We start from the raw sequence: 27,321 nt of genomic DNA on the forward strand, positions 1-27,321 counted from the left end.
TTTTAAGACTGAACAATGTGTTTTATTGGCAACCTTGATTTGTATACAGCTGAATTTGAAGGACTTGTTCTCCAGTGTAGTTGATTTTAAATAAGTTAAAACATATTAATAGGAAAATTAATAATAAATCAATTAGATTCTTACATTTTGTAACAGAAACCATTTTACGTGGGTTTTGCAATCTAAATGGAAATTATACTGCCAGTTGTATTGTTCAGTAATGTATAGCTTTGTTGTAGAAATGTATAGTGAAGTTTTGAGAGAACTATTTGCATGTTTACCAACAGTGACATCGAGCAGATACACTTGACTGCGAAACAGCAGTTGAGCTGGACTTGAAACACTTTATGTACACAACGCTAGTGTGGCAGAATAATCTTTTTCTTGGTAATTTGGCACCAAGAATGTTCCTCCACTCTAGATGAGTCCCCATAACTCCTCCATCACAAAGCCTGGTTGATCATCAGTCAGAAGTAGTCCAAAAAATGAACTTTTAATTATGTACAATTCTAACTCTGTAAGCCTTAATTGGAAACCAACCGTTTAAGAGCTCTCTGGCTGTGAAAACCATGAGCCAGGTTTTGTCATGTAGGTGTTTCTTCCTATATCTATAAAGTGCCTTTTATAAAGCTCTCTCTGTTTGTTTTTTCACACCAGGGCCATGCGTTGTGGTTTTTCTAGGTTGGCTCGAAATTTATCAAGAAACCGTGATGCTAATTCGTCGTCCACTAGTCTCCCGTCACTGGACAACGTAATTGTCATCAGCTGCTTGGTGCATAGGGTCTGATCATCCTCACAGAGGTGCAGTTCAGCCCTGGACGTCCCAACAGCAAGGATACATGCCTGAGGCGGGTTAATCACAGCACTGAAGCCACTGATTCCAAACATCCCTAGGTTAGATATACTGTGGGATAAAAAGAGAAAAAGATAGCACGCATATTAGCACGTCAAAGTTAGCTGAAGATAATAAAAGGTCAAGACGATAAATAAAAACTAAGCAGGCATTAGTGGCTATAAAACAAATTTATTTAGGTTAAAAAAAAAAAGAAAAAAAAGAAAAAAAAGAATATTATCACTTTTAATGAATGACTTTTTGTCAACATCTGATAGACAGCTGCTAAAATAAAACGCTAAGCAGTTAAGATTACTACAGCAAAATTCAGCTCAAGAACTGCCCCTAAATATTGTGCAAAAATGACCTGAGGGCTTTCTGATGTTTGCATTAATGGGAGTTCTGGTTCAGGGGAATGGAAAAACTAATAGGTGAAGGATATAGACATAATGTATATCCTCAGGAGGACGAAGAAAGTGGTCTCCGTAGGAATCCATTGCTTCTGCCTGACACAGAAACCCCATTTGTTTCTAAATGACACCATTAATTCTAATGAGTTAAAAAGCCCCCCTCCTTCACACTTCTGCAATTGATGAACAGTAACTGATGGTCTTTGTCGCCCAAGAACACATTCAGCTCAGGCTCACACGAAATGTAGAATATGCATAATATATTGGCTCACTGTGAAACCAGATTTTAATCATAAATGCGGAAATGTATAATGGCTTATTCTTATAACAGTTTCAAAGGAACATTGGGGAAATAGTATTAATAGATCACAGGAACCACTTTTTGACACATTACAAAAAAGTCTATTGAATAGCAATTAACTGAGACAGCAGTACTAAAAATAAAAAGGAAAACCTGGTAAAAATACTGACTATAATAATGACTTTACCTAAATGAGCCTCCCTGGTATTCCTCAGGAAGCAGTTTCCCATCTCGAGCCTTCTGGGCCAGAGCCTATAAAAACACAAGATGGATATTCTTAAAGAAATAAATACATTTGATGTATAAAATAGATCAAATACACAATAGCCAGAATACATGTGTGATATACACAACAGACTTGGAAATGTAGATAAAACCATAAGCATGTGCAGTACTAATTAACTGTTAGTTATTGTACAGTCTGCAACACAAAATACAGAAAAGAATGTTTTCCTAATAAGGTTCAGCTCCTCACAAATGCAACTAGAAAAATTTGCATTTCCTGCGAAAATGCTGTGTGGATGCCTTAACGCGTAAGACGTCTGCTGAAAAAAAGCTGAAAAAGTTAAAAAATTGCAAAAAGTTGTCTGGCGGTGAAGAAACTGAAAATTTTGCAGAAAACAGGTGAAGAAGCAGAATTTTTTTGCTGAAAAGTGGTGAAAAGCAAAAAATTCTACTGAAAGGGGTAAAGACGGAGAAATTTTTGCTGAAAAGTGGTGGGAAAAAAAATGTAGCCCTGAGCAGGATTCGAACCTGGCCCTTTTGGTCTCAAGGTAGCCACTTGTCTCACTAAGGCAAGCTCATTCTCACAAAGAAGAGGTGGAGAGACTGACAGTTTTGATGAAATGAGCAGAAGCTGCTGAGAATTGTGCTGATAAGAGGTGAAAAGGCTGAAAATTTTGCAGAAAAGAGGTCAATCAGCAGAATTCTGCTGAAAAGAGGTTTTTGCTGAAAACGGCTGAAAAAGATTGGAGAGACTGACAATTCTGCTAAAATGAGCAGAAGCTGCTGAGAATTGTTATGAAAAGAGGTGAAAAGGCTGAAAATTCTGCAAAAAAAGAAGTGAATCAGCAGAATTTCTGCTGAAAAGAGGTAAAGAAGCAGAAAGTTGTGCTGAAAAGAGATGAATCAGCAGAATTTCTGCTCAAAGGAGGTTTTTTTCTTAAAACAGCTGAGATTTATGCTGATAAGAGGTGAAAAGGCTGAAAATTTTTGCAGCAGAGGTGAATAAGCAGAATTTCTGCTGAAAAGAGGTGAATGAGCAGAATTCTGCTGAAAAGAGCAGAAGCTGCTGAGAATTATGCTGATAAGAGGTGAAATGTTTGAAGATTTGGCAGAAAAATATGTCTGTGAAGGTTCTCAGTCATCCAGGTCATCGTAGTCAAAGGAGCTTGCAAAGAAAAGCGTCTGGACTTCTTTAAGTTGCTTGAAGACGTTTCACCTCTCATCCGAGAAGCTTCTTCAGTTCTTCAGTTCTCCACCATTTGACCTTAGAACTGAAGAAGCTTCTCGGATGAGAGGTGAAACGTCTTCAAGTAACTTAAAGAAGTCCAGACGCTTTTCTTTGCAAGCTCCTTTGACAATTTGGCAGAAAAGAGGTAAATCAGTAGAATTTCATCTCATACTCATCTCACTGAGCCAAACTGGTTCTCATATACCTGAAAAAAGGTGAAAAAGCTGAAAATTCTTATTAAAAACAGCAGAAGAGGCCGAGAAAACACTGAACTTTCTGGTGAAAAGAGGCAGAACAACCTGGTTCTGCTCAATTTCAGTCCACCAATCAGAGGTACTGCTTCTGTCTGCTTCATCAGGCTGTGTACTTGTATGTATTTCTGCCATGGAGCGTTAACAAGAATCTGAGATCCATATTAGAAAAGCTGCCAAAATCATAAAATGTTGCCGAATTGTAATAAATTATCAATATGAATTACAGGTCTGTGATAGTGTATTAATTTGTAGTGGAAGAAAACATGTGGACAAGGTGGAATTGAACCCACGACCTTTGGGCTTCAGACCCGTGTCATTACCAACTGCGCCACTGGGAAAGAGCCCGGGGCGCCTGGAAAACAGGGTGATGAGCAGTCAGAATTAGATCGCGGTAAGAGGCGAAAAACGCCGTTTTTTGGAGTTACAAAACGTCGTGTAACTCAATAACTAGGTGGGATAGAAGCATAATTCTTGTACTGGGTGAATCAGCGGACTTTGGTTTACTTTGACTGCGATTTTCATAGCTCTTTGTAACTCCGTCGCGGAGATATGACGAGAGAAGAAACGGATTCATTTTCGGAGTTTGAAAAATGAAAGGAGGACAGATTTCCACCCCTCAAACAAACGTAATTTATGGCTCAACGGTAAGATGACTGTAAAAACTGCTTAGACCGTGAGTGTCAGCACTGTCTGAAGATGAATTGGCACAAGCCCCATGTCTTAACTTCGCTTCGTTAAGGAGAAATGACGATTTGAAAATGCCTTCAGTTTCAGTATTTCAGCTCTGAGTTTCACAACCTCCCCATAGACTTTGAATGGGGAGTTTTGAGACCTTGTGTCACTTCGAGGCAAATTGTGAAAAAACCGTAACTCACACAATAATTATAGTGACACTGTCTTAAAGCCAGCAAAAATACCTACATTTTGATGTATAATTTGTGGGGGATGAGTGGAAATTGAGCAAGTAGCAAGAAGTTGTTCAGACATGAAGAGAAAATTCAGAACGGACGAGCACTCTGAGTTAATTGCATAGCAACCATAACAACGCATGTATTTTGTGAAAAATCACAAAGCTGCAACTGAAAACTTAAAGAGGCATTAAATGAAAACGGTAACAGATATGAAAAAGCTGAAACACACAGGAATAGCCCAATCATTTGAGAACGTTTTAAAGTTTGAATGGTGTTTCTATGTGAAAGTATGAGCATGTAGTTAAGTTTCAAAAACAAGAAAGTTGTAGCAGAATTTCTGAAGTTTTCCATTCATTTCAATGGGACAAATTAAAGGAAAAAAGTGTAATATTTTAAATAGTATAATAGCAATAAACACCAAAAGATATAGCCGGAAAGAGCAGAACAGTTTAGAGTTTGAACTGAGAAAATCGGCTGAAAACTGAGGGAGTAGTTAAGGTGCAAAAAACGTACGGAAGCGACAAGAATAAAGGATAAAGAATAAAGAGAAACAGGAACTCAATGCCCTTGAGGGCATCCACACAACTAATGAAAATAATATTAAAATCAATGTCTGACATTGAAAAAAACGAAAAGACAGAATAAAGAAACGCAAATGGAATTCAAAACTGAAATTGCACTTTTAAAATGTTCACCATGGTCCTCACAGAAATAAATTACTATCCTAATGTGCATGGGTAAATTAAAGAAACGGGAATGAAAAGCACCCAGAACTGCAGATGAGGCATCTGGTAATACATTAGTTCAGCTAGGTTATGCGAATCCTTGCTCTCTCACAGCATGAATGCTGTCTGAAAAGCTTGGAGAAAACCCAATATAACTGAGAAACAAAGCGTGAAAAAGGTATTGTTTCTAGTGCAAACACATGGCTCATTCAACCTTCTCAAAGAAGGATGGTGATATCAAGCAGTAAAACATTATAAAAGTACATGCTCCACATTATACCACAGACTGTGTTGAAATAATGAAGAGCTTATTGTTAAAATGTAGCACTGAACTTATCTTCTTCTAAGTTATTGGCTTATTTGAATAGAAATGTTCTTAAAAGGTTAATGGTGGGATATAACCATCACGGAAACTTGAGAGTGACTCACAAGACACAATAGAGTATGGTCGGTACAATTATGATAAGAGCCCTAAGTGCAAAAACAGTCATGTTCCTCTGCATCAAATCAACGGCCAGCAGTGCTCTATTCAGACATTGTGTTAATTTTAATTCGAGACCTATGAAAACCAGCAAATGCACATTTACCTCAAAGCAGCAGCACAAATAAATTGAATAGCTGTGGGTGGTAAAGAGCATTTTGAAGGCTTAGGTGGAGTGACATGTGTGCAGTGTTACTACTCATGCTTTAAAGCAGCTGTTGTGTATGCAAGTATGTTAGTACTGAAACATTCTGATCTGGCATCTGAACAACTGACAAATATTACATTATTTGAACTAAAATAATCAAAATAGGTTAAGACAATCACTATAAAAGTAATACATTGTCTTCTGGGAGTCACAACAAATCATTAGCAATATAATTAGAAAGAACAGAACACTTTGACCACTTTAATTTTAGTTCTCTAAAGAAAAAAAAACAAACGAAAACAATTGTTTTTCAATATAATGAAAAAGGAAGGAACGCAAAAAGGAACAAAAGATAAAAAAGGAACTGTTTGTGATGCAAAAGTGTTTAACAAACATAGCAGCGCTTCTGGTCTGAGCTGGACCACCACGGCAGCCAGTGGAGACAAACTATATAATAATACATGTACATAGTTCAAAGCAAGCAGCTATGTGTATTCAATAGGTTGATGAAAAATGTAAAATTGTATTGTGTACACAACTGTTTACACATATTCACCTCTGGTTTTGGTAGTCAAAGTCAAAGTGAAAGTCAACACAAACAGAAGCACCCGATCTTGAGCAATCACATTTGTTGCAAAAACTGATCACATGGGTTTAGGCAGTTACAGTAATAGTATGTCTAAAACCTAATCACACACCCACTGCTAAATCCAACCACCTGCTGACTATCACTGGCATACACAGATATGCACCGTGAATCAAACGTACTTTCACCCCTCTCAAGTTTAAATTAGCACTCTTGCATGAACAAATGCTATTATACTAATACGGTTTCCACCACTGTCACTGCAACAGCTAAGGTTACATGTGCTGACACTGAGCTGTGATGTCGATAATGTGCAAGCAACACTGTGTCATTAGAGCCATAAGTGTTCTAAAAGTCAGCTCTACTTCTTGATTATGGAAAGAGTTTTGCATTTTCAGGTTTTATGACTGGTAGCTGATGAATCCAACATCAATGTGTACAAAGATAAGACAGTCATAAAAACAGGCTCTGAACTTTAGGGAATTTTACATGTCAAACATTATATTTTTTATTATCATCGTCTATTTCAAAGTCATTTATAATTCATCGATTTGTGATGCATGCGTCTTTGATAGAAGTGTGTGGCTCTTGTCATTAAGTATCTTTTTGGTGCTTTACATTTTCAGAGCAACCTTGGAAACAAATTATTGTTCCCAGGTGTTTATGAGAAAGCAAAAAATGAAACAAAAAAAAAAAAAAGACCATTTTTACTTCATATACCATATCTGATCGATCTCTTCTCCAGATATCAAAAATCAAATTCCAAATCTACTGGCCTTTATATTAGATATAAAGTGCTTCTCCTTTTCAGTTGATTAACTTTGTACAACACTTGGGAGATATCAGGTTCATCTGGTTAGTTAGCTCTGCTATCTGCTGACTTGATGCTAACTTAACTTCAAATACTGTTTTAGCCACCACCACTGAGCTGGTGCGTAGGTTGCCCAGAGTGCTAATTTGGACTTTTCCATGCAGCACTTTTTGCTTTGCATTTATTTATTTTTATCAAAGCAAGAAAAGAAGAAATATTCTGTTCAGGAAACATCATCTTTCAAGGGGTTTTCCAAGCTCCAGAGTACACAATGGTCAAAAACCATCTGCCCATGTTCCCAGATTTTGTTTCAGAACTAACCACCACATGGAGAAAACAACGTCTGCACGTGGCACTGCACTCTATGGATTTTGAGATTCTCAGTTTTCTCACTTCCCCCCTATGAGGAATAGAGGAGCTTGTCTTGTGTCTGGTGTGTGTGCTACGTACCTTCACTGACAGCACTCCGAATATGACCAGTTGTTTATTTGCTATGTTAATTCAGCTAGAGGTAAAGGACTGTCTAAACAGGGGTTGCCCCACTGAACCTCCACTGAACCTAGCACCAAAGGTTTGCCTTTGCCTCAGGGAGTGACAGCATAGTCCACCAGGGCAACCTCATGAGCCCTATTTAAGGAGGTTTCTGTGAATGATATTTGTATTGTAGCTAGTAAGTCATTACCACACTCTTGTTCAGATCTATTACTGGTGCTCTGACACTGGTTCAGTGGCTACTCTACAGGGCGTGTACATATACTCCATAATGTATTTGTTGTGATGAGTGAATCAACTCCAAGGAAACACAATGTTATTACTACAACTTCTGTTCCCTGAAGGAGTGGAAATGAGGATTGAATGATGCTACTCTGAATTAATTAAGTTCCAGCCAGAATCTGTTAGGGTCCAGTCAAGTCTAAATCTCACATTAACTCATAGCATGTCAGAACAATGATTACACATAGTTGTTTTTTGCCTTCAACTCTTTTATTTTCCAGTTCTTTACCTTAGCATTAGATGAGATCTCCTGGACTCCTTTGTTTGCAGCATCCTTGATGATTGGAGTAATGAGACCTTTGTCTGTCGCCACAGCAATAGAAATATGCACTGAATCAAGTGCACGGGCTCCATCACCAGACCACGTCACATTCACTTCTGGCATTTCCTACGAAACAGGAGTCAAAGGTCACCTCATGTCCTCATGTTATCAGGGATAAATCAAGACAAAAAGAGATAAGCTCTCTTCAGTTGAGGTGTGTTAAGCTGCTTCCTTATTTCTACAGAGGTTGCTACGGATCCACATATTTGATTTGGCACAGATTTTACACTCACTTACACTCTCACTCTTGATGCAGCCCTCCTACTTTATCTGGGCTTGTGACTGGCACTAGAAGACCATTAGTTTGTGATCCCCTGAGGCTGAATTTGTATCTCCTCCTGCTCTAAACTGGGAATCTTTTGAGTGTTTTTAACAAATACTCATCAGAAGTGGAGCCCCTATAATAAAATATTAGTGGTAATGCAAATGAGCTTGACATTTGAGAGGTACACAAATACATTAGACCAACAGTAAAACACAGTGAATGTGACAGTGCCTGTGTTGCTTTGGTAGCTTTTGCAATCAGAATTAAGATATGAATTCACTATTGTGCCAAACACATTTTGCTTTTTCAAGATTTCCCCTTGTGGGACTAATAAAGGTATCTTATCTTATTAGCTCTATAATCTAAGGAGCTTGGAAAGAAAATCGTCTAGACTTCTTTAAGTTGCTTGAAAATGTTTCACCTTTCATCCGAGAAGCTTCTTCAGTTCTAAGATCAAACGGGTGAGAGTCCCAGATTTAAGCCCCATGGGAGTGTCACCCCAAGAGGGACAATGGACCCCCTAATGATCCTCTACCCAATTACACGAGCCTAAGTGTGAAAACGGGTGTAGGTCACTATCCGCCAATGTTTTGGGTGAGCTCATTGTGAAACCTGGCCCCACCCTATCATCTGATTTCCTGAGGTCAAATGGCCCAGGATGTGAGTGGGCGTTAAGGCATCTGGGAAGGGATCTCAAAGCTGGATTATAGATGGCAGACAGTTAAGTGTCGTAAGCCACCGCCTCTGTTCAAAGATGGTCGTTCACAGTGGACATAGATGGCTCTTTCACTCCTCTTTCAAACCATCAGTCTTCTCTGTCCAAAATATGAACATTGGCATCCTTGAAAGGGTGACCTTTGTCCTTTAGATGCAGATGGACAGTCAAGTCTTGTCTCGTGGAGGTGTCTCTGCTATGTTGTGCCAAGCGTTTATGAAGTGGCTGTTTGGTCTCTCCAATATGGAGGCTACACTGTACAGCATACAGTACATTGTTAAGTTTCTGTTTAGGTTTGTGTTTAGATGGCAGACACTTAACTGTCTGCAATCTACAATCCAGTGTTGAGATCCCTTCCCAGATGCCTTAACGCCCACTCATATCCTGGGTCATCTGACCTCAGGAAATCATATGATAGGGTGGGGCTAGGTTTCACAATGAGCTCACCCAAAACATTGGCTGATTGTGACCTACACCTACCATTTTCACACTTCGGCTCGTGTAATTAGGTAGAGGATCATAAGGGGGTCCATTGTCCCTCTTGGGGTGACACTCCCATGGGGCTTAAATCTGGGACTCTCACCCATTTGTTCTTAGAACTGAAGAAGCTTCTCGGATGAGAGGTGAAACATCTTCAAGCAACTTAAAGAAGTCCAGACGCTTTTCTTTCCAAGCTCCTTAGACTACAATGACCTGGATGACTGAGAACCTGCACAGACATTAGCTCTATAAATTCTCTGTAGGTTCCTTTCGTTGAGGGTTCATCTTTTTATTTCTTCATTTCTATTCGTGTTATTAAAGTTATTACATATTATGTGGCATAGAATATGACAACATCTAAGGCACGACAGGAAGTCATAATAAAAGGATAGAGTGCAAACAGAAGTGCATTTATCACCAATTGGCGCACCTGTAAGAAAAAAAAAACAATCATCTGGAACACAAAAATTCAAAACTGGGTACATAAATCAACATTCTTCTTGTGGGGGGAGTGTGTGTGTGACAGAGAGAGAAAGGGAGAGAGAGTGTCGAGTGGAAGTGTGTAGATGTGTGTGTCTTTGCCATGAAATTTACTTGAAAATGAGGATGGGAAGTGGCAATAATGTGACACAATATTTTATATTAGTATAATAAAATAGTATTTTAGAGTGTAAAATAAGTAAGTCATTATATTCTTATGAAATGTTGCTGGAATAACTACATTACCAGGAGGGCCACATCGTCCACAACGTCCTATGCCTTGTACATATTCTTTAAATCTAACAACACATCTTAGACACATGTGTCCAAATGGTTTATTGAGCACTGGAAGAGATTAAAGTTATGGATAACACTGCAATGTTCTAAAAAATACAGGGTTAGAGATGAACAGATGACCCATCTTTAGCAATTACACACACTGAAGGAACAAATGACAACAAATGAGGAGTACTTACTCTGAGTGTAACAGCTGCTGCCTTGATGATGAAGTCATTAACAGACACTTTAATCTGTTCTGAAAGGACAAAGGAGGATTTATGAGAATAACCTAATCTCTGCTTATTATTATCAGATCTAAGCCAAGCGGAAAGCTGGATAAGCTAAAAACCTATGGTTCCAAATGCCAAGGCACAGTGAAAGTCGAGTATCTTGTACAAGACCTGCAATGTTTCAGTTATCAAAAAACATTCAGTTAAAGAGGGGAAATTCTAAATGAATTAATTTCCATGTAAACAAACTGCAAGTGCATGACATTACACATGCTATTGCATAGGGAAAAATGCAATATATTGTTGTTGTTCACTCCAGCTGATCAGAAGAGGCCCCTCTATGCCAAACTCACTGATGCGAATTTGCTTCATTCCCTGCTTGATGTGTAACACACATTGGGGCAGTCAGGCTTGGCATCAGAGCCAACTTTTACTAGTGGCCAATAATGCAGTACCAGACAGTTCTGAATGCTGTGAGCAGTATGATTAATGAGCTAACCGTGAAATCGCACTGGTCGAGAACAATGAGAGTCCACAAAAACAACCGGTGAGAGAATCCCTCCGTACACACACAACCTTGCTAATAGGTCTGGAATGGCCATCCCATTTCCTCTATCACAGAGACAGGACCCAAAGAGATTTACTGTTTGTTTGACTGTGCTGAAAAGTTGAGCTAAATAAGGCCAATTACGTGACACAGCATTAAACTAAGTGTTTTAAAATTGGAATCTGACATAGTACTCTTACTTAATCAACATGAAAAAATGTCCTGAAGTAGTCACAGGATCCATTTAGAAAATCAAGCCATTAAGGATAGATATTTTTCTTTTTATGTGCAAAAGTGAATGGTTTGTAGTGGAAACTGTCCTTCAAATTACACACCCAAAATTCTGTTTCACAAGCAGTAGCTGTTTGCTCAATAACCGTTGTTAGGGAAGGTTGTGAAGCTGAGGAAGTAATGACCACACTGCTAGTTTCAACCAATGCTTCATTTGATATTAGAATTGCATCAGACTTACAGTATTCAATGTGTATAGTGTGTATTTTTTTAAAAAAAATTATAAGATTGTAACAATCTATCTTCCCTGTGGTATTCACTGCCCCTACATTTACTGTTAAACCCACATTTATTCCTTGGCTTTCAGTTCTGACTACCTTTATTTTGTCATTTCTTACTCAAGTTTTCTCATTTTATACTTCAGTTCTTAAATGTCACTTGATTATTTGAAATGCACAACACTTTGGTCAACGGCTATTGGTTTAAATGTGCTATATAAATAAATTTGACTTGTATTTAGAGGCCTTTAATAGCATTTTTTTAAAATTCAGTAATACTGTCATTTATCACATGGTACACAACAACAGATTAAACATGTTTAAGTATTAATACTATGCTGTAGAAAATTAAGAAATGGCTTTGGTAGACATGGCTCTTTCCTAGATCTCATCAGTAGAAGTCAGCCCTGTGAATCCAACTTCAGCCATTCACAAATCCCCTCTTAAGAATCCATACAGCATGTGCACACTCATCATGCTGAGTAAGTAAAATGTGGCAAGTACACAAAACATAGTGATACTGTTGATGCTTAACAAAAAGCACAGCAAACAGAAATAAAGTTACAAGTTGTGCCCTTTGTCAAGAGAAACTGACTGCAATTCCTTTTTGGATTTAGTTTGTCTAAATGACTTCTCTTTATGATGCCATACTGTCTCTGTGATACTGAGCATAGGGCTCTATTGCAGCCATAGATATACTGCAGGTCTTGCTTGTGGGGTACTGCTTCATGGATAGGCATTTAAACTTCACAATTGGCTAAATCATTTGCCAAGTACAATAATTTACCTGTCCATAAAACAAAAGTCACCACCCCTGTGGAACACAGATGTGTGTATTGATTTGAAACACAGGAACGGACATGAACTACGAGCTGAATGCTTGAATGAAGCGTCACATTAATCTTCTGAAATCCACAACTTCACAGATAAGCTGTCTTACAAATGTACCTGTCAGTATGCATTAAGGGAGATACCACTTGCAGGACAACAACAGTGTTAATAAAAAGACAAGTTTTTTCATTTCATTGTTTTTACCTTTGGCCAGATCTTTGCGGAGTTGCATGACAGCAGCCATGTCACAGTCGATGGATGCATATGAATGGGGGATGGTGGTCTTTGACTGGGTAAGCCTTTGAGCAATCACACGACGGACATTTGAAGCTGGAACCTCAGTGAAAGTTCCCTGGAGATATGAAGGAGGAAGAAGGGGAGGTAAATAATTCAGTGAAGGATAAAAAAAAAAAAGACATTTTGAGAGAGCCAACACTGATATGGTGGACACATCTTCACTGCTGTGTCTGCTAATGACTCCAAAAACCCATGAAATGAATAAATGTTGACGGCAGCCTTGATAGTTAATGGCTGGTTAAAAAGAATCCTCAATCTTTGAGATGAACAGGCAATACCTTACGGGATACCACTAACTATACCAAATGAAACTGATAAATATCTACAGCAGCAATGTAAAAGTTAACCATGCAGAAATAGTGATTGAGATGAGACAATCCCATTACATCCTCTTAGCCAAAAGCGACAAATCCCCAAATGACTGAATGATATCTGGCAGTTTCTTAGTACGACCCGAAATAGAAACTGCGCCATGTAAGAGTATTTTTGAGAGGATGTGTGAGGAGTGATCACCGGTGCTCCTGGTTTTCCCGGTACAGACAATGGAGGTATGTTTGGTCTGCTTCCTGGAGGTAGAGGACTGGCTGCTGGAGCAGAGATGGGACTTGGAGGAGTTGAGGCTACCACAGATGGCACTGCTTTGGGAGCAGGAGATGCTTTCAGAAGATTCAGTGCATCCCTGTTAAGAAAAAAAAGGGACCATTTTAACATTAAATGTGAGAAAGACACTTTTAGAAGAAAAAAAACCAAAAAAACAAACTACATCCACGAACCTCCACTGAAGCTGGAAGCACCATATTCAACACCTTTTTGTCCAACAAATACACTATCCTGCCTCTGAACATGACCAAACCATCTCAGCCTTATCTCTTTCTTCTTTCTAAGTATGAAGCCATACTACTGCTCACTGATCATTGCCGCTCCTCTTAGCCTAGCTTCAACAGCAATCCTAGTGATTTTCCATTCACTGAGGCCACCTGGAAGAGTGTCAAAACTGTTTTGGATGCAGGGAAAACCAGACACCTCAAACTAGGCACAATAAACACATTGGACTGGGTCAGAAGTTTGTCAAATACTACTCAGGATAAAACTTTATATAAAATTATCAATATTTATGATTGCACCACATGACAATCCAAATAGACAATGAAAACATGCTTCGTTTGAAGAAAAAAAAAACTGCAGGAAAGCTTATTCAAAACCTTTGGTCTAAGTGGACTTCCCTCTAGCATAGTGAGTCATGGACAGCCTGACTTTAACCAGAAAAAACAAAACAAAAAACAAAACAAAACACTACATCCATGAACCTCCTCTGGAGTTGGAAGAACCGTTTTCAACACCTTTTGTCCAACATATACACTATCCTGCCTCTGAACATGACCAAACCATCTCAGCCTTATCTCTTTCTTCTTTAAAGGAAGTATGAAGCCATACTGCTGCTCACTGATCATCACCTCTCCTCTTAGCCTAGCTTCAACAACTCTTTCCCATAAACTCACAGTATGGCTCATCAACTTAAAATAAATAAATAAATAAAAATATGCTTGAGTAAATATAAGTTAAAAAAAAAAGGAAATAAAGTTAAAAGTAAGAGTCATCTGGTTATTGTTTTTGTGAGCTTTTTGGAAAGGTAACATTCAGTTTCTTCTGGAGAAAAGGAGTCATGAGAATCATCCGTTAGTCACAAACACCATCAGCACGGGTAGGATCCGGTGCCAACTGCAGGAAAGCTTATTCAAAACCTTTGGTCTAAGTGGACTTCCCTCTAGCATAGTGAGTCATGAACAGCCAGACTTTAACCATGAAAAAAACACTATCAAATGCTGTATACTAATTATTTTGATGTAACACTGCATTCACATTAAAGAACTGTTTGTATACAACTTGCAAGTCATCCTGCACCAACTTGATACAACATAATAACACAGTCCCTTCATTAAGGCTCATAGTTCACCCTTTAAAGTTAAGGATTACAATCACGCTATCTCGAGGAGTCATTTGAACAAGCAGATGTAAAATGTGGATGTGGAATTGTCACTATGGTAACCCAGGAAATGAAAATTTCCAACATGTGGCTAATGTGCTAAAGCAAGCAAAAGCTAAAGCAATTTATTCAAATAGCATTTCCTTAGACAAGAGTGCCTGGTTTACAAAAGTTAACAAACAGCACGAGAAACTAGAATTAATAAAAACGTAATTCTGAAAAGGACAAACAATAAAATCCATGTAATAACTGAAGGCATTTAAAGGCAGGATGAAAAAAATGTAAATATAGCTTTAAATCAAGTTGCTGTTTTGGGCCTTTTAGTCAAAATTGAATGGTTCCACATTAGTCTCCAGGCCATAGGTCCTGCCACATGCCTTCAGCAGCCCTCCAATTTACAGGCCTTGCAGCTCTGTTTCAAACTGAAAAAAAAAGTCTCAATACGTTTGTTCTGCAAGGCTTTTGTGGGCAATATCAGACAATCAAGACAGCCGATTAAATTGGACAACTTGTGAAACTTGAGGTAATAATATTACCTTAAACACAGAATCTTTACTCTATAATTACATCAATCACTGAGCATGATATGGACATTTTTCTCTAACAGCCTACAGTTTCATAAAGGTTGTAGAGAAAGTGATTGAAGATATTAAAGACTGCTATGCTAAGAACTAAAATGGGAAGAGAAAGGCAATAAAAGAGAGGAGGTACTAAGAAAACCGCTCTGGATAATTTTGATCCTACTAGTAAGAGCTGGAAGGAGCAGGTATCAGGTGTACTTGTTTCTAGCTCTTTAGTTCTAGTTCATCGGATATGTAAGGGGTCTTTTGTCTGGACCAGCTGCCTCTCACCCCTAGCATAGCGCTAGGAATAGCCAAAGCCCCACAGCTGCCAATTTGTTCCGTCTGGCACATTCACTCCTCCCTTTTTCTTACCTATAAAAGTATGTGTTTGTGGAGGGAAAGGGGCAGTTTGCAAGTCCCTCAGCTAACCACAAAGGACGACAGAGAGTGTTTATTGATTACAGAGGGCTATCAATTTCAATACCACAAAGTATTATGAAAGTCCCATATAAGAATCAATAAAGCCTTTATGTTCTTGAATAAATTCAAGTCAAGTCAACAGCAACCTGGAGGGACCACTAAAAGATGACACCGCAGATACCTCTTTTTTTTTTTTTTTTTTTTTTTTTTAAATGTGGCTTTCTGCCATGCCTTTTTCAGACCAACCATTTATATCATTACTGACAGCCAAGGAAAAGGAGCTGTGGAAAGACTAGGAGAAGGTGACCAGAATATTAAAAAGGCACAGAAGCAGCACTCACATGCACGCATGAAAAGACAAGTCTGAACACACTGCAGGGATCATGAATTTAAAATAAACAAACAAAAAGAAATCAATGCTTTTAAATTCAGAGAGAATCAAAATGATGTATTACAAAAAATAAGTGTAGTGTAGTCTGACTAGCGTTTTCTTAATGATTTCAGCTTTAAAAAATAACATCAGTGCAGAAGCACACATTAAACAGCACATTTCCACTACAAAACTCAGAAATAAAACAACAATATTATTAACAATATTATTGTTTAGAATATTGTTTACAATTCAGGGTGTAACAAAAAGGGTGTAGATTTACATCTAGGTGTTAACAAGATCAAAAAGGGGTTAAATTTAAAAGTATAGGCCTCCCAAACTAAAGATACTTCAAATGCACAGCAATGTGAAAGCTTCAGAATTACTGGCTATCCTTTTCACTAATGCAATCAAAATGAACATAAATGATATCTCCCCTGGATTATCACAGGGTTAATATATTCCTGTTGTGAAAATATAGCAAACACAGCTGGTGCTGGTTTTTAATTAGCTGTCACAGCATTGGACGAGTCAATCGTTGTTAATGACAATGGTGATAAAAATGGTGAAAAAGAGCAAAAAATGCATTTGCCTTTACACTTTCTGTTTTAAAGCTCTGCTTTTGATTATTGACCAGTACTTACACAGTACTTTTCTAATCTATTTCAGCACTCAAAGTGCTTTCTTACTATAAGCCTCAATTACCTGTTCACACACAATCACGTTTTTCTAAAAAGTGCGTTTTAAGCTAACATTCACACACTCACGCTTTAATGGATACATCACGGGAAACTCGTGCAGAATATATTGCCAACACACCGACTTTCTGACAGTTACACAACGTGCTCTACGTTCTACGCCACAACTGGCTAGCACTGAAATTGAATGCGAATTTGTGTCTGTTTTTACTCAAGAAAGTACAAAGCTTATGTCAAAGCGATATGAAAACATTTGGTTTTAGTCTCCCTAAATATTTATTCATTTCCTAAATATATACCAAATACTTGGAATATGCCTTTCTGTGATACTGCTCCAACCAAAAAAAGTCACTGATGGGAAGTAAAGGGCTAAAAACATAAGCAAAGAAACCACTTGTTAAACATTTCCTCTAGCTGGTAAATCCCACGACAATGAGTAGGGAAATTGTAAGTCTGGTAAGTCAAACTGGCCGGGCCTCCCAAGCTTTTACTGATATTATCACTAAGTAAACAACATAGTATGCCTCTGTACCAATATTTTGTATCACCCCTGGCAGTGACAGCCTTGCCTGCAGAGTTTTAGTAGATACCAGCTAGGTAATGCCTTAGAAATAAAGCTTTGTATTTGTAGCTTTTTGCTTGTTTGCTTTGATTTTCTGGTTGCTCTTTGAAGAGCACATTGTTCAATAACAGAGGGATGGTTAGCCTTTTAATTTTTAATTAAAAGAGTCCCTCTTCCTTTGATACGTTTTCAGCCTCAGCCTTTCCTTTCTGAGGATCAGCTTAAGTTTCATCAAGTGAATATTCCGCTAAAGCATTCAAGCAAATCTGGAGCCCAGCTGAAGGTTTAAAGAGGAGGTCTCTGAGCAACCACATGAAATACAATTAAAACTGCATCACTAATCGAACAATTTAAAACCTTGAAATGTTGACACACAAAACACCCAGCATGTTTATGCTTATAACCTAGAAAATTAATGTAGATTTGTATTAAAAATACATATCTAAATGTACCTAGTGTAGAACAGCATATCGTACTTGCTTGTTTGTTGTTAAGAAACATTTACATATGATTTTTAGTTTGCGATCAAGATGTACATCTACAGAACGGGATTGCTAAAACAAAACAAGTGCCTAACAGGTTTTCTAGGCTTTCTTGCAGCCTTAAACTCACTTGTTAATAAAATTGGTGACATGTTGAAAACATTTAACGTAAATCACAGTGGTGAAATTATGAGAAGGTTTATCTTATGAGAAAAGAAAAACCCACCCTAGTTCTAGGAGTAATCATTCTTTACAGCATTTAGTTTAAAAGACTTCGTGCATACTTCCCTTACTGTCTAACACATACACACCCTTGAAAGCATATGGTCTGTATTTCTATGGTCACCAGTGTGTCCCAGAGACTGGGTTGCTATGGCAACAGAAGTTTCTTAATGAGATCCCTCAGCAGGGTGTTAGTTGGGTAACGAGAGCATTCAATCAAGTCCCCACTGACAGCAGGTAGCCATTAGATCCTTGTCTGTTTGCCACTTTCTGTTGCATGAAGATTTAAATACCTGATACTTTAAACCATGTTAGAGAAATTTCTCCAACATTACTGTCCACATTGACCTGTTCTTCTAACATCTCCTTCCTTTAGAGATTCTGCAATATTATGGTGACTGATTACCATACCAAACAATCCTTTTTAAGCTGATACACCACTAACAGTGTAAACAAACAGAGTACAGTGCATGCAAAAACTGAGACTGATAATTTTACTTTAAACTCTTGACCTTTCAGACTGACCTGCATATGATTATGTCTAGCATCTGAATCTATAGAGATTTTAGCAAACATAATAATTATTGGCCATCTCAAGGTTTGTGTGCAAACACTCAAACAACCGTAAGTCAAAGATTAAAACATAAGCTATAAGGGTATTATGTGACCTTCAACAAAAATAAGAAAAAAAAAGTCTTAAATTTGCCACCATAAATAAGCCTGACAGCTTGTTTGCACTTTTTACAACCTCCAGCATAACTGATGCACAGATGTTTATTATTATAGGAAGGTATATATCCCATATGCTTGCCTTAAGCATGATATATCTTGCAAAAAAAAAGAAAAAGACAAAAGAAAGTTAAGCCAGTTAAGTGAAAAAACAAACAAACAAACAAACAAACAAAAAAAAACAACTTGTGTCATTTAGGCACTTACTCCTTTGTGATTATTCCTCTAGGGCCTGTGGGTGTGGCCAGTTTTGGATCCAAACCATGAGTGTCCAGAATGTGTCGTGCTGCTGGGCTCAGACGTAACCTGGAAAAGAAAACGAGAGAGTGGCAAAACTTTTAGTTTTAAAGACCTCATCTGGTAGCTTCAAGGTAGTTGCAGAGAAACTTCAAATGAGTTTTACATGGGACAGCTTACCCAATACCATGTGGTGACACTGAACTCCATTGCTTAACTATAAAGACTAGTGTAATTTAACATCTTTCTTCTGACATATCAGTCAATGTTTTTTCGTTTCTAGCACAAAAACATGAACAGATAAAGAAATTTCTCTAACATTTATTACGTCCAGTTATTCATGAGTCCCTGAGCGCGCTCTGCTCAAAAGAGCTGGTTGTTCTGTTTCTGCATACAGACGTGTGCTGCCAACAGGGAATTTGTAGAGTCCCATCTGGTGGATAAACTATGGAAGATCACCAGTAATATGACGACTGAATTGTGTTTTTCCCCATATTTTTTTTTTACTTTTTACTTGTTCATTTATCAGATTTTGTAAAGGCCAATACTGATGTATCAGCTAATACATAATACCGTTTGGGCTCTATAGACACAGTCAGTTATATGGTTGACTTAACTAGTGCAACAATGTACACGATAACTTTAGTGAAATCAAAAAAAAAAAATCTTCACATCTAAAAATATTTATACTGAAAAAAATAATGCATAAAAAAAGTCTTTAACTGTCAATGTTGTTTTCCACTCTAGATCTCCACTCTAGATATATCCATGCTTGACCTTTTGGCCCTGCCACAGTGATGTTACCAAAGTTCAAATCTGAATATGAGAATGTGCTCAGCAAAAAATGTTTGCAAAACAAGTTCCGTTTGTCAGGGAGTGGTTCCTTTTCCTTTTACAACAGTATTTATTGTGTAAATAGGGACATTCTGAAATGTGAACAGAAAAAGATCATCTCATTCAGCATATTACATGGTGGTAGATACTGCAAATCCAATCCGACCAGCACAATGTGCTCTAAACAAGAAAAGATAACCTCATTCATTCATTATGTATCTTAAGGCTACGGAATCTCTTTATCTACTTTTGATCAAATTGGAGTGCTAAAAACCACAATGGCCTACTGTGTAAGCACATTTAGCGCATGGAAAAACTCGTCATGTAACCAATAGGGGTCAAAAAGGATTGTTCTGTAGAGTGAATAAAGGTCTATGGACTCTACATCAGATTTATTAAACTACATATTTGACAGATGTCATTTGATTAAGCAAAACAAACGAACAAAAAAACAAAAGCATGAAAGTGACACTCACGGTCCTGATGTGACTGGTTTTGGTGCAGAAGGTGGAGAGGGAGCAGAAGAGGTTACAACCGAGGTAGCAACTGCTTTTGTAGCAGGTGTAGCTTCAGATGGAGGTGCAGCATCTGAAGAGGGGATCTCTACTTGTTTCCAGTCCTGCCCTTCCTCCACCATGAGAGCAATGAGAGTGCCAAGGCGCACGTTGCGACTACCCTCTTCCATCTGCAGAGAGAGGGAGGTGTACTAATAAAATTGGCTCAATAATTTCATAATTACAGCAGAGACTGCTAGAACACAGGTGAAGGGCTATTTTGAAATAGATAAAGGGGAAGGTGAAAGTGGGAAAGTGACATTCATCACTTAACCTGTGGTAACTGAACAGATGAACCTGCCAGGAATTATCAGAGGATCCCTTGAAAATGACGCCACTTTCTCAGTGACAACAACATCTACTGGAATAGGTTCGTCGAGGATGTGTCTTATGCTCTTCAAAGCTGTCAACCATTGATTTACCATGTTCTTATGAAGTAATCCAAATCCAGAGCAAGCTTTTTCCTACTCTTCCGCGCCTGTGTAAGGTGTTGTTCCTCACATATTGATCAGTCTAAATGAAAGGCCAAAGCTTAACATATTGTGCTCAACTACTGCATTGGATCTCATTTCAAACCATATGTCCTTATTGAGCTGCCCCTAAACATGTAGCACAATATGATGAGGAGGACAATCAGGAGGATGAAGAACTACCCATGTTGTTGTACTTAAATATCCAACAAAACCACGGGTAAGTTAAGGGAAAAAAAAATAAAAAAAATCTGACCAAATGCAAAAAAGAAAGATGAACAATAAATAGTCATTAAAGAAAATTAAAAATTATAATAATTAAATAATGCAATCTATGATCATAATGCCAACATTGTAAACATAATCCACCCCTCTCCTTTAGGCTTGCAAAATCAAAGTAGGATTAACAAAAAAAAGTAATATTAACTCACATCTACTAATCTGCCCCGTATGATAAAACATTAAAGTTTCATTTAAAACAAAGTTTTAAAGGAAAACATAATCCTTAAATGACAGGTTAAAAATGTATTTTATTTTTTTTGGCATTATATAAGTGTGCATTAAGCCTATGCGTGACTTATTCTTCATATTTAGTGACCCCACAGTGCCCTTGCTGGCCAGTGGGAGGTGAAAGATGAGGTAATATGTAAAGAGGTTTTCCAATAAATATGTTGTTCTGCAAATTTCCACAGATATTCATCTTCAATCATGAAAAGGATTTTTCCATGCAAACAAAAACACACAACTTACAATGTGTAGGCTAAATAAAAGAACATAATGTATCAAGACAGAAACACAAATTCATTCATTCATTCATTTGGATAACCCTCCCAAAATTCTTGTGTGTGTAACAGATTGAAACTGTTCTAGGAAACACACCAGCAAGATTTGCAGTCTAGTACAACAGTTCTGTGGTAGTTGGCTATGGCTTGGTTAATGCTGTTTTGTAGCCAGTCCACCAACTCCCCTATGTCAACCAACAAAAATAATTTCTTAAGTGATAGTAAATGCTGCTTAATATTTCTTTCAATTTTACATTATGCAGAAGCACACAACCAGCACTGCTGATCGCATTCAAGCGCTAATAATCAGTAAGTGTTACAGTGTATCATGTGCACGCACACACATAAAATACTACCATTGCCAAAGCACTTAAGTGGATCTTTGAAGTAAAAATCACATGCCATGTTCACAGCAGGCATTATAGATATTTGCATAAACAGGTGCTTCGTGCACTGCGGTGGTGTGGCACTCAACACTGCCATCAAATAGTTACGGAACACCAAAACCTATGGGAAGTGCAAATTATGTTTCTAACCTCATCTACATAAAGTTAAGGTAACCGAAAAAAATCCATCTCCACTGGAAGCAAGTTAAATTCTAAATCTTTGCTGCTTTTATATCCTCATGTCATCTTTATGACCCACAAATCTCTGCAATCAAAGAAATACTGCTGTTGTGACTTATTAAAGAAATGGTATGGAAAGTTGCAGTGGTCAGGCGTGGACAGTTATTTTGTGGCTAATTTTTCTATTACACATATTTGGAGGCATACATATATTTTTTATTTCAGACCACATTTGGGAATAACCATATTTAATAAATCACTTTGTATAACTCATACGTCCCAGGTGGAAAATTTATTGCAATCTGCACCATTATTTGAAGCTTAAAGAGCCTGTCAGGTAAGTCATTTGAATCTAATGCGACTGTGACAGTTTCTACTAGTAGAGATTGCATAATTGCCACAGGGAGGTTTCCCACAGCTGTGAGAGTGCACTCACATGTATACGTTTTATCCCCAATATCACAAATCAAGTTTTATTATCCAGGCTATTTTTCTTCGTTTTAGTTACTTCTCTTTTGCATGGCACCTGTGTAAAAAACAAAGTAGGCTATCTGCGAAAAAAGTGAAGCACGTGGCAATAATGTCTACAGCTTACAATGGTGCAGCAATTTAGGATTTTGCAGACACTCACTATTCTTACTGCCCAGTGAAAGAAGGTATAAATTTTACATAGAGCCCTTAAGAGACCTCTCATGAAACCTTCAGCACGGCTAAAGATATTACAAAACCAGACCATTTATGAGGCTTAACGTTCAACATAATATTTTTATACAACAATACAAGCCCTTTGAGACTTTCAACAGCTTATTGACAATAATCTCAAAATAACAGTTGTTAGATGCTATACCTGTACAACGTTTTACATACGTTACCTGATAACAACCATTTCAGGTCTGTTTTTAAATTGTTATAGTCTATACTGGCATACACAGTGTACAGAAGAAGATGAACACAAAGCTCAGAAGGACCCTCTGATTATACAGTGTATGAGCAGTTTACTTGGAAAAGGAACACAAAAATAACAGAGAAAATGAGACAGTTTTGTTTAGTTAGTAAGGCAAGGTTTGCTCCTGATCAATAGAGCATGATAGATAATGTAAAAAGAGGATGGCAGTTATATCTTTGACTTATCAAACAGACTGACAGTCGAATTTAAGCTCTTTCACATAAAATCACACATGTGGAGGGGTGATAAATGACAAACTTGACAGGTTAGCGCTGCAGAATGTTTGGACATCCTTATCAATTCATTGATTCATGAATCTTCCTCTAAATCTTTCCTGCAATTTACTTTTGGTCTTAATCACCAACTAATCAACTTTTAAATACCATCTGTCACCTTTTAATTAATTTCTAGACAAGGCCTCTTTTATTTCAATTTGCTGAACACAGGGGACCAACATGAATTTATCTTCAAAAATATTTGTTAGTTCACGAGTCGATGGGTCATTGTACGCTTGACTAAGTTTAGGATTGAAGTGCGAGGGTCAGGGTAGAGCAAAGCAGTAAGCGCTTAATAAGATGCAGTAATCCACGGTGCTAGTGTTCAATATCATAACACGAGCAGGATCCATGACTGATGGCTGGAAATTGGTAGTGTGCCATAGCAGTACTTGACCCCCATAAATAAACCCTGTGGTGCACAAGTTTCATGTCTGCTTTAGTCTGTACAGGATTGCACCAGCTGCAGGTAATTATTGTAGTCTATATATTAGAAACCCACTGTGTGTTTGGAGAGCCACAATTACACTTCTAAGGTGTTAATGCACTCTGACCCTGACAAAGTGCCATATTGTTTTGGCACTTTAAGACCAAAACACAAAACTCTGAAATGGCGCCAAAGTCTGCTGGTTTTTCCAATACACATGTTCTTTGTCACAGACCGAGAGAACGAAAGCTTGGGGGCTTATCTAATGCAGACCATCATTCTCCTCCAGCTAAAGCCCCTACCCCCAATTCTTCGATGGTTGCTATGGAAACTACTTCATCCCCACAGTGGCTAAGACAAGGATGGAGTAAGTGAATGTGAAAAAGTGCAACCAAATGAAAACATAAATATATTTCTAACTAAAAAAAATTAGTGTATCGTATACTCTGAATTGTCAGTATATGGCGTGGTCTGCTGGGGCGGCACCATCTCTGCTGGGGACAGGAAGAGACTGAACAGGGTGATCCGAAGGGCCAGCTCTGTTCTAGGATGCCCTCTGGACCCAGTGGAGGTGGTGAGTGACAGGAGAACGGCGGCTAAGCTGTCATCCCTGATGGACAACATCTCCCACCCCATGCAGCAGACTGTGACAGCACTGAGCAGCTCCTTCAGTGGGAGACTGCGGCACCCACGGTGCGGGACGGAGAGATTTCGCAGGTCTTTCCTCCCCACTGCTGTCAGACTCCACAACAAAGACTTTAACTGATCAAGCACACACATCCATACATATGCAATAATACTAAGTGCAATAATCCTTTCTGTCATCGTTGTATTTTTACTCAGTTGTATATAGTATTTGTATTTGTATTCTATTTTTATCTTATTGTATATTTATTTTATTTTATTCTACTGTATATAGTATTTTATTTTATTCTATTCTGTACAGCTGTGTACTGTATTTATTCTTATTGTATTCTAATTTTTGCCTCATAACTTTTGCACTGTCCACTTCCTGCTGTGACAAAACAAATTTCCCACGTGTGGGACTAATAAAGGTTATCTTATCTTATCTTATATCTGTGTATATATTTGTGAGTACATCTGCTTGCGAGAACTGGCGGTATATTTGTTTTTGTTGTGGTTTCAAATACATTGCCTAATTGAACCCTCTTGCTCCCAGGCGTCATTACAACTTGAGCATGTCCAAAATTACATAGCCAGAGAACATGTTGTATAATAATTACATAAGGCACTCTTTATGACATGAAAGAATATTTTGGCTTTTGTGCATTTACAGGAACATACACAGAAAATACCCAACCACTATTCCTAATTTTTTTTTTTTTTTTAATTAAGGCAAATCTTGCTGAAATTATAAGGAAATTACCTCAGATTCCCCTTGCACAAATTCATTAAATCACAAATATGTATTAATAAAGCAATAGAGATAAAATATTTTCATCATTCTTAGAGAAAAAAAAAACATGTGGTGTAGTACTGATGAAAGACAACTGATTGCTTGGTCTTTGACAGCCTATTAAAAATTCATACAGCTACCAGACTTGGGGGATGGAAAGAAAGAAATATTTGTCAGTAAAGTGTCTGTGAAGGTTCTCAGTCACCTTGTCAAAGCTTTGCTGTCACTGGAAAGAGGAAGCTATTTAACAAGCACAGCCAATTAGCAAAATCAATGAAGGAGCCTTGAAAGATGATGATATCCTGCGTTATTTAAATGATTCCGTAACATAACATTAAGAACTGCACACACATCTAAACACATCCTCAGACCTTCCACTTAATAACTTATCTAAGAAAAAAGTACCCAAGGCCCAAGGATGCCTGCTCTTTGTAAATAAATTCACATTTCTATTAATCTCTGTCAGAACAGCACCATGTGTGTTTTTGCTCACTCACCAATATCTTCGCCAAGACGCCGTCATCATTAGATTCCATGGTAACCACAGCCTTGTCAGTCTCAATCTCGCAAAGGGCATCACCTGCTGCAACTGCCTCACCTGAAGATGTAAACAAACACATCTGAGAACTTTCAGATAATAAATTAAAATAAATACTTGTTTGGTATTTCAACACCAAATTTTATATTTTCTGGGAGTGTTTCGGACCTTTGTGGAAGTGCAGCTTATTCATTCTATCATGAATGCATGAGTCACAATCATCAGTAGCACTTTGAATCGCACTTTATAAACAAAGAGAACAAATTTGTTGCATAAAGATGAAGGAATTCCACTGAAAGAACAAAAAGGTTATGCAAAAAAAGTTTATCCTCCAGCTTACATATCAAATAAAAGAACCAATCAATGTTTCATGGGAAAGAATGTGAGATCTGAAAATGCAGCAAGTCTGATAGAAGGCAAGATCGTTGGCTATCCCAGTAGGTTCTCACTAGTCCACTTCATGAAAGAGCTGGAATACATTATCATCTGATTTGCAAAGAAGTAGGATAGCAATTAGGAACCACTGGTTCTGTAATGCTCAGATACTTAAGAAATTCAAATTTTTTGCAACTTAAATGGTATTTCAGTCAAGACAGAAATAAATTGTTGTTGTCAGTTCTTTGGAAACTGAGTGAATCTTCTTATTGGCTGTGTGATAACAGGAAGTGGTAGGAACAGATAAGGTTTATAAAATGTAGTTCATTTTTGTGTTGCGCTATGGTTTCCTAAAGGCTGGGGCCTGAAAAAGGGTTACCCAAATTTGATATCTGGTCACATTTTAATCAGCTGTGAGATGATAGATAATATGGCAATGTAGCAAATTTTGAAAACAGGATGCCTAAAAAAATATTTTGCAAAATTGCAAATAATTTTCTAAATGTATAGGATTTATTACAGGTAGGATGAGGTGTAGGAAGAAAAAAAAACAAACAAAAACAAAACAGGGTAGGTTAAGGTGGAAAGAAATGGGGGAAAGGTTGGAAGAGCAGAGGGAGTATTGATTTTGGAAGCCCCTGAGAGTTAATGCAGATTGGATTGGTATGAGGTTTTAACACCACATGACCCCTGGGGTGAGGTGCAATGTGTAGAAATAAAGATTAAAAAAGGTGACCCTGGACATTTTCACCTTTGCTCTACTCGAGTGCAATGGACATGATGACAAAACTAGCCTTGTGCCTTGCTGAAGAATTCATCTACCACCATTCAAGTTTCAGCATGTTTTTTTCAGGACATTATGATGTCATAGTCAATGTGACCTTTTAAATATAAATGTAATCGCCTAATCATTTACCCTCTTAAACACTGTGTACTGTCATAATTGGGACTTTATTCTAGGAGTTATGAACAGAGTGAGTGTGATCCTCAATCATCAAAATCTAATTAGTTGATCTGTCTAATCAAGCAAACATCTATGCCAAGTCCACCGAAATTTAAACCTTTTCACTGGCTACAATGATATATAGAAAGATAAGCTTAAAATCTATTAACAACAACCAGGACTGTCAGTGATGCAGAGGCAACAAAGTACACAAATCCAGCTTATCCAATTTCTCAAATTTATATAGGTTTAGTGTAGCATGGTGCTGCACTGGTTAGCACTGTTT

At 37.8% G+C, this 27,321-nt stretch overlaps 1 protein-coding gene across 1 annotated transcript in view; it reads right to left on the bottom strand.

The window, feature by feature from the left end:
* pdhx (pyruvate dehydrogenase complex component X) overlaps window positions 1-27,321 on the bottom strand; it is a 32,762-nt gene continuing 5,441 nt past the window's right edge. Inside the window, exons 3-11 of the mRNA XM_004563409.3 lie at window positions 25,677-25,777; window positions 20,219-20,427; window positions 18,879-18,977; window positions 13,155-13,320; window positions 12,549-12,696; window positions 10,425-10,483; window positions 7,916-8,074; window positions 1,731-1,795; window positions 1-904 (exon numbers count right to left, since the gene is read on the bottom strand). Coding sequence (XP_004563466.2) covers window positions 649-904; window positions 1,731-1,795; window positions 7,916-8,074; window positions 10,425-10,483; window positions 12,549-12,696; window positions 13,155-13,320; window positions 18,879-18,977; window positions 20,219-20,427; window positions 25,677-25,777 — 1,262 coding nt within the window. The 3' untranslated portion in view covers window positions 1-648. The remainder of the gene's footprint in view (window positions 905-1,730; window positions 1,796-7,915; window positions 8,075-10,424; window positions 10,484-12,548; window positions 12,697-13,154; window positions 13,321-18,878; window positions 18,978-20,218; window positions 20,428-25,676; window positions 25,778-27,321) is intronic.

This window comes from Maylandia zebra, linkage group LG7 (assembly GCF_041146795.1).
Source record: "Maylandia zebra isolate NMK-2024a linkage group LG7, Mzebra_GT3a, whole genome shotgun sequence".
Lineage (NCBI taxonomy): Eukaryota > Metazoa > Chordata > Actinopteri > Cichliformes > Cichlidae > Maylandia > Maylandia zebra.